The sequence below is a fragment of the Ammodytes marinus genome (genome assembly GCF_949987685.1).
Source record: "Ammodytes marinus genome assembly, chromosome: 6".
Classification (NCBI taxonomy): domain Eukaryota; kingdom Metazoa; phylum Chordata; class Actinopteri; order Uranoscopiformes; family Ammodytidae; genus Ammodytes; species Ammodytes marinus.
In genome coordinates this window covers 16,288,018-16,299,366 of record NC_137235.1, presented here as the reverse complement: position 1 = coordinate 16,299,366, position 11,349 = coordinate 16,288,018, and the positions used below count along the sequence as shown (strand labels likewise).

The 11,349-nt window shown below is 43.0% G+C and overlaps 1 protein-coding gene across 1 annotated transcript; it reads left to right on the top strand.

Annotated features, from left to right (window-relative positions):
- Window positions 1–9,865, top strand: smc2 (structural maintenance of chromosomes 2). The gene is made up of 25 exons (XM_080029474.1): window positions 1–305; window positions 496–645; window positions 747–869; window positions 966–1,004; window positions 1,104–1,214; window positions 1,349–1,393; window positions 1,547–1,780; window positions 2,378–2,527; window positions 2,996–3,229; window positions 3,454–3,613; window positions 3,726–3,843; window positions 4,159–4,297; window positions 4,413–4,532; window positions 4,690–4,894; window positions 5,128–5,263; window positions 5,462–5,586; window positions 5,761–5,954; window positions 6,113–6,256; window positions 6,585–6,659; window positions 6,872–6,991; window positions 7,207–7,407; window positions 7,918–8,034; window positions 8,610–8,770; window positions 8,889–9,036; window positions 9,422–9,865. Exons 1-25 carry the CDS (start codon window positions 138–140, stop codon window positions 9,605–9,607), a joined length of 3,603 nt encoding a protein of 1,200 aa, XP_079885600.1. The 5' UTR covers window positions 1–137; the 3' UTR covers window positions 9,608–9,865.
- Window positions 9,866–11,349: the final 1,484 nt, after the last annotated feature.

Genomic DNA, 11,349 nt, shown 5'->3' with positions numbered 1-11,349 from the left:
ACGAGCTGTCGCTGTCGGCTGTAAACACTGGGCTGTTGCGCTATAGTGTTTTACTTATTAACTAACCGGGTTTGGGATTCAACCAACATATATCTTGCCTCCCGGGACCCGCGGAGAAGAGAAGGGACAGCTCAAAGATGTACATCAAGTCTATCATTTTAGAGGGATTCAAATCCTACGCCCAGCGGACAGAGATCAACGGCTTCGACCCGCTGTTCAACGCCATTACGGGACTGAACGGCAGCGGAAAGTCTAACATTTTGGACTCTATTTGTTTCCTTTTGGGTATTACCAACCTCACCCATGTAAGTGCTTCGTTGACCTATCATTAGGCTTCATGGCAAAAGTGACGCAGTTGAAGAACAGTTTTATAGTGGGAGTAGTTTTCTATAGTAAACTAGCAAAACAGAGCTAGGCGAGGCATCTTAACACTAGCTTACCAAAACTGGTCCCCCTTGAAACGTGTGTCTCCTTATTTCATTTCCACTTGAATAGGTGCGAGCCTCCAACCTTCAGGACTTGGTTTACAAAAATGGACAGGGTGGCATCACCAAGGCCACTGTGTCCATTACCTTTGACAACTCCAATAAAAGCCAGAGTCCTCTGGGATTCGAGACCCACGATGAGATCACCGTCACTAGACAGGTAGGCTTGGTAATTTAGTTACAAATTATTGTGTGCGATGTTAGACAGTACAACTGTCTTGTAGGCCTACGTGATACGACCCCTTTCTTTCTTTAATTAAGGTGGTGATTGGTGGCAGGAACAAGTACCTCATCAATGGAGTCAACGCTAACACCACCAGGGTGCAGGACTTGTTCTGCTGTGTTGGCCTCAACGTCAATAACCCGCATTTTCTCATCATGCAGGTCAGTCTCATGGGTTCAGCAGTTTTTATTTTTTATTTTCTTAGCCCTCTATGGTGTCTTTAAGTGATGTGATTTTTTCTCTCTCCAATATTTCAGGGGAGGATCACCAAAGTCCTAAACATGAAACCACCTGAGGTAAAACATAAACACGTTCACCATCAGTACTTTTTTCATTCTTAACTTTCCTGCATTTTTCAAGTACTTCCAATGATCACCTCATTTTTCTTTTTTCAGATCCTCGCCATGATCGAGGAGGCAGCAGGAACCAGGATGTATGAATGTAAAAAGATCAGTGCTGAGAAAACCATTGAGAAGAAGGAGGCCAAGCTAAAGGAGATTCAGACGGTATGATTAAAACAACTAGACTCATTTTACTAGACTTAATGCATCTCTGTACATTATGCAGCTGCTACCAAAGTTAAATGCTACTACTTAACTAAGATATAGTTAACTGTTTTTCTTTTGTTTACTTTTTTAAGATTTTGAATGAGGAAATTACTCCAACCATGCAAAAGCTGCAAGAGGTAGGTGACTGCAACATCAAAACTTTATATTCATTTATTGTTCGAAAAAATGTCCTGCTAAACAAGAATGATAGGGTTTCCCCCATTCTTTCACCATGTATGTGTGTGTACGTTTTAGTCTCATGATCTCGCCCTTTTCCTCCACCTCTACAGGAGCGATCATCGTACTTGGAGTACCAGAAGTTGATGCGTGAGATCCAGCACCTGTCGCGGCTGTACGTGGCCTGGCTGTTTGTGTGCGCTGAGGAAACCAAGGTGAAGTCTGCAGGGAACCTGAAGGTGATGCAGGATAACATCACCAAGATGCAAGCCAGCATGGCCGAGAACGAGAGCAAGGTCCAGGAGCTCTCGGCCCAGATCCAACAGCTGCAGAAGAAAAAAGACAAGGTACATAGAAACATAGGGAGCCTTTTTTTTTTTTTTTTTTTTTACTTAAGTGGAGACTTTTTTTCTTTTCTTTTTCTTTTTCTGTGTGCTCTTGTGTAATAATTTGTATTTATTTATTTTTATTACTTGGCTTCTGTATTTAAAATATGGGAAATACCATCGGCTGTTTTTTGAGTGATTGAATGGATGTTCTATTTGTAACCTCACCTGATTTCTCCTGATTGGATCTTTACCACGTTCATTTGGTTGAAATTTGATTATTTGCCTTTTCTTTTAATTTTTTTATTGCAATTTAAATGTTTTTTAGCTTTATAAGACAGTCTTTCTGGAGATTTTTTTTTGTTATTGTATGCACCTGTAAAGCACTTTCAATTGCCTTGTGTCTGAACTGGGTTGTATAAATAAACTTGCCATAGGCGTCAACAGACATTTCTGAAGAGGTGTACAAAAGGATCTGTATCCCATTAAAATTAAATCTTTTGTATATATGTATGTATTTATTTATTTTAATTATTATTATTATTTCTAATCAAACTACCACTTGTAGAAGGAATGTTGAGTCATATTGTGTCGTCTTTGATTTCTTCTTAACTGTAGGAGGTGAGTGGAGTATTGAAATCTCTGGAGGAGGCTGTAGCCGATGTGCAGCGCGTCGACGCCAAAGCTCAGAGTTCGCTTGATGTGATCAAACAGAATCTCAACGACGAAACCAAGAAGAAGAAGGAGCTGGTCAAGAGTATGGAAGAGGTAACGGGAGACGATGTGTTTTGCCAATATGTGCCGCTATGACTTTCACATCATTGATATAGCTTCGATGCCCCTGACTCCTGGAACAATTTACAGCAACAAATTAAAATAAATACCTTCATATTCTTTAACAAATCTAGACATATTATCTTAAATCTGCAGAACTCTACCTGTAAGTGTTTTATTTAGGCTATATTGTACTGTCTTTCACCCATTTGATTTTAATTACAGCCATTCTACATCGCTGTCTAAACGTTTCAGTTGCTTTGTCTCTTTATCAGCTTGTTGTGTATTAGATGTATTTGCATGGTATATTGTGTATGTATTGTTTTGCATTTGTTTTCATCAACGTCATTGTAATTGAGGGTCACCCCTCAATTGATCTCTTGAGTATCAATAAAGGTAAATTAATATGCATATCTGAATTTCTGATAAATAAAAAAACATCGTTATCCTCCCCATCTTCAGGACAAGAAAATGCTTGTGGTGAAAGAAAAGGAGGTTTCTAAATTGACGGAGCAGCTCGGGGCTGTGCAGGAGGAGGGCCAGAAGGACAGTGCCGCCCTGGAGGCAGCTGAGCAGCATTTCAGGGCTGTGTCTGCGGGACTCTCCACCAATGAGGACGGAGAAGCAGCCACGCTGGCTGGGCAGATGATGACCTGCAAGAACGACATGAGCAAGGCAGATACTGAGGCCAAGCAGGTGAGGAAATGGTCTTCAACATGATCTGTCAGGGGTGACGTGTTTCAGGTTAATGGTTTATCTTCAGTAGCAATTGTATCAGTACAAACATTTGCGCTCAGCTGCATGAATATTCATTGTCGGCCTGCTGCTTAAAAAACAAAAATCTTTTCCATGTTGACCGAATTGGATTTCTGTCCTGTCGATTGTAAAGATTGTTCATTTCTATTCTCTATTCTCTCCAGGCCCAGATGACCCTGAAGCATGCCCAGGCTGAGCTGAAGACCAAACAGGCAGAGGTAAAAAAGATGGACAGTGGCTACAAGAAAGATCAGGATGCCATGCAGGCTGTCAAAAGCAGCAGGGAGAAACTACAGGCTGAGCTAGCTAAACTCAGCTATGAAGGTAATGTGTGTGTGTGTGACAGATCCAGAGAGCCTCTTATACTCAAGGCAGCTGCCATTCCTTATGTTATAAATATTATAGTAATGCTTCGTGTGTGTGTTTGTGTTTGCAGATGGGAAGGAGGAGAGTCTCCTGGACAAAAGAAGGCAGCTGTCTAGAGAGGTCGCTCGACTTAAAGAGACCTATGAGCGTCTCGTGTCCCGCTTCCCTAACTTGCGCTTTGACTACAAGTAAGAATTTGTTTTAGCTGTGCTGTATGTTTTGAATCCAGATGTTCCTACTCATTTTATGCTCCTGATAACGATCCATTCTAGGGCCAAATCATCTTTTCCAAAAGTTGAATTGATCCATTCTGAATTTCACACCCACGTGTGTGTGTTTTCTCAGCCTTATATCACCTAGGAGCTACACTGCTAAAGCTGATTATTCAGACAAACAAAATCTATTACTCCATTTGTGATAGTGAAAGTGATGCTGTATGCTTCTATGAGGGTGTAAACACCATGTTTGCAAAGTGTTTGATGTGTTTCCCTCTCGTCTTACAGGGACCCAGAGCGAGGCTGGGACCGTAGCAAAGTGAAGGGGCTGCTGGCCAATCTGATCACAGTTCGCGACAACGCCTACTCAACAGCACTGGAGGTTGTTGCAGGAGGACGGCTCTATAACATTGTTGTAGACAATGAGGTAGGTGTGTTGGTAGGGTAGCGTGCATGCTACCTTACTGTAATCTTGTTTCAGGTTTTAATGGGACAGTGTGACAGGTGGCCGGTGTGGTGATTGTTTCTTTTTTTGTTGCCAGGTGACCGGTAACAAACTGTTGGAGAAGGGAGAGCTACAGCGGAGATACACCATCATTCCCCTGAACAAGATTTCTGCCAGGACTCTCAATGACAGAGTGGTCAACGCGGCCAAGAACCTGGTGAGAGCTCATCTCAATAACAGTTCAACCAGTTTGATACATTTTGAAACGGTCGTTCTTTCAGTACTTGAAACATGAAAGACAATTTGAACGTCTCTCTCTTTCCATCGGTTACTCTCTCTCTCTCTCTCTGTCCGTTCTCCCTCTATTCTCTCAGGTGGGAGCAGACAAGGTCCACACAGCTCTGTCCCTGGTGGGATATGAGTCTGACCTGCACAAAGCCATGGAGTACGTCTTTGGCTCCACGCTGGTGTGCGACACCCTGGACAACGCCAAGAAGGTGGCTTTTGATCGACAGGTGACGACCAAGACTGTCACACTCGGAGGAGACGTATTCGACCCACAGGGAACTCTGAGTGGAGGTTTGAATGTTGCTATTGTGCATATCCAAATGTTGTTTCCCCCACCCCCTCTTTCTTAGAATGACATTTACATTACTATATTATAGCGGTTCTGAACTCTATACCTGGAAAAAAGTTTTTTGACTTGATGAAATTAAATTCTTTTTTTACAGTCAAACATGTAAAAGCTTGCTTGTCATATAAAAGCAAATGGACATCTCTTTTTTTTTCTACTTCTGCTTTTTCTCTTCCAGGTGCTCGCTCCCAGTCGGCGTCAGTTCTGTCCAGCTTACAGGAGCTGAAGGAGGTTCGGGACAACTTGAACAACATGGAGGCCCAGCTTCAGGACACTGAGCGGCAGCTGGCCAGTCTCAAGGGAACTGCAGAGAAGTATGCATACACTTGGACAAAATACCTTACACAGATTGAACCGATTATGATTGGGGCGAGAAGCTAATCTTTTTGTTGACAAATCAACCAATATTAGCTTATGACAGATGTATCAGTTGTATCAATTTGTCAAAGCTTTCATCAGCTCATATTTAACTTACATTTTCTTATTCCCTTGACCACATTGTCTCCCTCCAGGTATCGTCAGCTCAAGCAGCAGCACGAGCTAAAGGTGGAGGAGGAGCAGATTCTGCAGGCCAAGCTGCAGCAGAGCTCTTTCCACCAGCAGCAAGAGGAGCTGGAGAGGCTGCGTACGGCCATCGGTGAGCACACACTCTAAAATGCATGCATACTGTATAGAAAAAGACATTTGATTTTGTGATTCCTCCTGGGCCTATGCATATGTACAGGTCTAATTAAAAATTGAAATAAAAGATACAAAACATTTGTCCTACTTAGTCTTTTTTTCTTACTGTGTGTTTTGTTTGTGTAACCAGAGGAGAGCGAGGAAACTCTGCGTGTCACCAAGGACGTGCAGAAACGAGCCGAAGAGAAGTACAAGGTGCTGGAGAACAAGATGAAGAACGCCGGGGAAGAGAGGGCCAAGGAGCTGAAAGCCGCTCAGCACAAACTCAATGCAGCCAAGGCCAAAGCAGACACCTTCAATAAGAAGCTTAAGCAGAAGCAGCAGGTACACCGACTAGACACACACACACACACCTCCCTTTCCATGAGTTGTTTGTATAGGACACATTTAAAAAAAAAATTGTTTGCTCTCTCAACAACAGCCAGAATCTGCCAATGCGTCTGGTGAATTGGTAAATTCTATTTTCCCCCTAATGTGTGCAGGAGTCTGATGCTGTGGCCCTGGAGCTGGAGGAGCTGCAGAGGGAGCAGGCCGGCTACGAGCAGCAGATCCAGGCTGTAGATGAGGCCACACTGGCCTTCCAGCAGCAGATAGACAGCATGGCCTGCACAGTTTCACAGAACAAGGTACTTGAGTTTTTATACATTAAAATTGTGTCATGGCGCATAGGAGAATTTGTTCAAAAGCTCCGCAAGACTCAACACGTTTTAGGCATACATGTTTGGTGGAATAATGCGTTAGGGCATCACTGTTGTCTATTGAAACGTGCTCCGGGGAACTTTCCGTTTTTCGTGTTTCCGAAATATTCAAAAGTTCCTCGTAGCTAATTTAAGTCACTATTCATGGCCGATCACAATGAATCCGTCTGGTGAATGATACATCATCACTACACTAATCAAAGGGCACTGCTATTGTACTGTTCTCATTCTCTCTCCCTCTGGTGTCTTTGTGCAGGAGGCAGTGCGTAAAGCCCAGGAGGAGCTCGCCAATCAAAAGGAAGTGATCATGGCTCATGACAAAGAGCTCAAGGTGCATACAATCTAGCCTTTTAAATGCTTTGGCTTTCTTTTAAGGGGTATTTGTGGTATAACTCCAGTACTGGACTTTTTATATAAGGAATAAGGTTGAAGACTCTTGAGGTAATTCAAGAAGAAATCGTTGAATAAATGTACTTTTTTGCTTTGAAATTCCTAGGAAAAACACACGTATTTGATCTTTTTCATCCCAATTGCACGTTCCAGGATAAGAAAACGGAGGCCCATCAAATAGAGGAGCAGATCAACGAAGTCCAGCTGAAGATCAAGGAGCAGGAACACAACATCAGCAAGCACCGCAAAGACAGCCAGGAAGCTGCGGACAAGGTACATACGCACACAATCTAAAAATGAGCTTCAGTCAGTTACTTTGGTACAATAATGTATTACCATGATCTATCTTTCTATCCATCTCTCCATGTCTCTCTCTCTCTCTCCATCCATCCATCTCTCTTTCTTTCCCCTCCCTCCCTCAGAGTTTCATCCATCTAATAAGATTAGGCTCTTCTAAACATTTCTCTCTCTCCCCCCTCTTCTCCCAGGTGTCTCGGATGCTGGAGGAACACGACTGGATCCAGACAGAGCGTCAGTTCTTCGGCCAGCCTAACACCTCGTACGACTTCAAGACCAACAATCCCAGAGAGGCGGGCCAGAGGCTGAAGAAGCTCGAAGAGACCACCGCCAAGCTGGAGAGGAACGTCAACAAGAGGGCCATGAACATGTTGAACGAGGCGGAGGAAAGGGTGAGGGTTACGGAGAGATACATGGGGGGGGGGGGGAAGAGTTTCTGTGGACGAATGCAGATAAACTACAGCGTAGTCACTAAGGGCATGTTCACACCAGCTTTGTTTAGTGCGGTTGAAATAAACCCAGGAGCGTTTAAGCCCTTGGTGCGGTTAATTTGAGTTGGTTTGAGAGGAAAGTAGCACTACATAAAATATATATTCTGGCTGTTACAATATGCGCTCCTCCACATTAAGCATGAAAATAACCGGCCGGTGCTCTGTGATATGGGCGATGGTAGAAATTGCGAGCGATTTAGCTTTTTTGCTCAGCAAACTGTTTGACAGCATTTCTGTGGGCGCGCGATAATTTGTTTACAATGTATAGTCCGTTAGAGTTTTATCTTTTTGAACACTAACCGAACTATCTAAAAAACAAAACGATGTATCCCCTCTCAACTGGTGCGCACCAAAGAAGGGGACTATTAGGTGTGAACACGACCTGAATCTCTCCATTCTGTGCCGTTGCAGTACAACGACCTGATGAAGAAGAAGAGGATCGTGGAGAACGACAAGGCAAAGATCTTACAGACCATCCTGGAGCTGGACCAGAAAAAGAACGAAGCTCTCAATGTGGCGTGGCAGAAGGTCTGCTCTCTTTCAGGGATATTGTTTTTAGTTTATGTTACAAAGAGTCGGGTTTGTTGGAAAACGAATACAAGATGGCCAAAGTTGCAAAATAATTGAGGTGCTTTTATTTAAAAAAAGGAGTGTTAAAGTACAAAAAACTGGACGTCCAAAGAAAGTAAAACAAATATTCAAAAGGATAGATCAAAAAGGTCTCTCCATAAACAAAGTCCTACCGTCACACACTGACTGAACCCAGTAACAATGGTTGGCAGGCTTTTAAAGGCCTAGCCCCACCCCTTAGCAAAACCATTAACTAGTTATTCAATTAACTACCACTTAACCCAGATTACACTTTCGCTAACATTTCTTTAATACACAACATTTTCACTCTCCCTGTATCGATCATGTCCAACGTATACATCCTCCATAAACATTTTATATTACACACACGCTCGTATACAATCATATGTCACCGATGAGCCAACATCAGATGGTATCTCCAACGTGTCTTAAGTGGTTTGAATTCTTAACATTCTTAAATTCATTTGAATTTGGACCTCACTTCCATTGTAACATTTAATTTCCTCTTCCAGGTGAACAAGGACTTTGGCTCCATTTTCTCCACTCTGCTGCCGGGGGCGACTGCCAAGCTGGCCCCTCCCCAGGGCTGTGGTGTCCTGGATGGCCTGGAGTTCAAGGTGGCTCTTGGCAACACCTGGAAAGAGAACCTCACCGAGCTCAGTGGTGGGCAGAGGTCAGCAAACACACTTTACTTAATGGAAAGGTTTCTCCATCAGGTTTCCATTGGATGATAATAAAGCGCAAGTCAGTCAGTGTTTTTGAGCTCCCCCTCTCTGTGTGCCTGTGTCCAGATCCCTGGTGGCCTTGTCCCTCATCCTGGCCATGCTGCTGTTCAAACCCGCTCCCATCTACATCTTAGACGAGGTGGACGCTGCCTTGGATCTCTCTCACACACAGAACATCGGACAGATGCTGCGCACACATTTTAGACACTCCCAGGTACATTGAAACACACACACACACACACACACACACACACACACACACACACACACACACACACACACACACACACACACACACACACACACACACACACACACACACACACACACACACACACACACACACACACACACACACACACACACACACACACACACACACACACACACACACACACTTTCTTACCGAACCTTCAATTGTTGTGCAGAAGGCTTACTTTTGTGCTTGTGTGTGTGCGCTTCCACACATTTTTCTGTACAGTTTACCACATTACACATTCACCATATTTTAAGTAATGTTGTATTTTGTGAGCAAACCAAATATTAAAGCCTTAGCAAAACATGCATTCACTTGACCTTTTCAAATTCTCTCCCTCTAGTTTGTGGTGGTGTCCCTAAAGGACGGCATGTTCACCAATGCCAACGTCCTGTTCAAGACCAAGTTTGTCGACGGCATGTCCGCTATTTCACGGACTGCGCTCAGCCAGAATGATTCCAACCTTCCCCAGAAAGGCCAAGAAAAGGCTCGGCCAAAAGACAAGAGGAACAAAGCGCTCATCAGCTAATCATTGCACTAAAGTTGTGATAAATTTTTCCTGCAAAGCACCAATATGGTCGTGCATAGCATGTGTCTCCTTGTTCCGCTGTTTATGTGTGAAGTTTCTTCAGATGTTAACCCTTTTTTAAACTACATTTCTTATACTGTATGTCTAAACTGTCCTGGTTATCCTGTCTCTTTTCTGGTCTATGTTCATGCTCTTCTGCTACTAATAATCAGTTGTATTTGCAGCTCGTGTCCATATATTTTAGTAAATAAAGGTCAAAGTATAAATATCCGACTCTTAATTTTTTCCCCACGTTAAAACTGATTTACAAATTAGGTGAAAGTCAATGTATAGGATTTGAAGATGTAAAATGTTGGTGCCCCCTATAGTCTAGGTCCTGGGTAAGATTTGTATGCGTTTCATTAAGAGGAGAATATTTCAACTGTTATATATATGACCCCATTGAACAACATGGGCAAACGTGTGACGATCTCTACCAAGGACGAAAGTCCTGAAAATGACCACAACAGGTTACACTAGTATCACTCTACGTGGTGAATGGGACTTTTTTTTTCCTTTATAGATATCCTCATACTTTTTTACCAGATTAATCTTCATATTAAGAGAACTAGTTTTTGTATTACACTTTGTCTAAATGCAATAAAATGTGCAAATGAGGCAATGTCTAATTAAATATGCGTACATATAACCCCTTGAAGTTACAGATTTTCTGAGGGGATCACAAAGTTCACAATGATTATAAGGTCATAGTGTAAACATTCTGATTTAATATATAATAAATGGCTACAAAACAGTCAACCTATTATGCACTGCATGCATATTGAATGAGATATTGCCTAAATCGAATATTTTATTAAATGTTTTAGACTTTTCGGTCATTTTCAAGACTTTCGTCCCGGGTAGAGATTGTCACACATCCCATGTTGTTCAATGGGGTCATATTAGTCTACAACAGTTGAGATATTCTCCACTAAATGAAGCGCATACAAATCTTACCCAGGACCTAGACTACTTTTGGTATTATCAAGGCAGGCGCGGCTGGCCCATAGAGGGCGCTGGGGCGCCGCCCCCCTCCTCCGACCCCAAAAAAAATAAAAAATAAAATTATTATTTTTTTATTAATTTGAGGCAACTAAACTATTTAATTTTACTTAAGAATGCACACTGAATTTATATTATGGCACTGTATTTACATTTCATGGCGAAATTCAAGCTCGAAACTGACTAATTTGACTTCTACGGGCGCCAGTTCACGGCGCCCCAAACCCTCGTTCACTCAGAGTGGCCCTATCAATTTCTATTACCATTCAGTTTTAACGGAGGGTTTGGGGCGCTAGGCATTGGCGCCCTGTAACTGGTTACCTGGCAACAAAAACAACAACATTCGGATCTACTACCGGTTGCTCGCGGAGTCGCGTGCAGTGTTGCCAACTTAGTGATTTTGTCGCTATATTTAGTGACTTTTCTACCCCCCTGGCGACTTTTTTTTCAAAACAGCGACAAGCGACAAATCTAGCTTTGTTCTGGTGTTATTTGGGACTTTTTCGCCAAGGCAAGTATCACTTTTCACTGTTCTCAACGAGCAGCGGGAGACTCCCCGGCCCCTCCCCGTCACAGAGCACTGATAGGCGGCGGCCCGGTCCTTGCGCACCAGTCCCTCTCAGCTGCGGTCAGAGCATGAGACACACACCTCTCTGCTTATGTTCCGTTAGCATCCCTATTAGCAGTTGTAGTAGCAGCTT

Excerpts from the sequence above, each read along its gene's own strand:
- smc2 (XM_080029474.1), top strand. The coding sequence starts at position 138 with ATGTACATCAAGTCTATCATTTTAGAGGGATTCAAATCCTACGCCCAG. Across the intron at positions 3,230-3,453 it reads CAGATACTGAGGCCAAGCAG|GCCCAGATGACCCTGAAGCA; the intron begins GTGAGGAAATGG and ends TATTCTCTCCAG. Across the intron at positions 3,614-3,725 it reads AGCTAAACTCAGCTATGAAG|ATGGGAAGGAGGAGAGTCTC; the intron begins GTAATGTGTGTG and ends TTGTGTTTGCAG.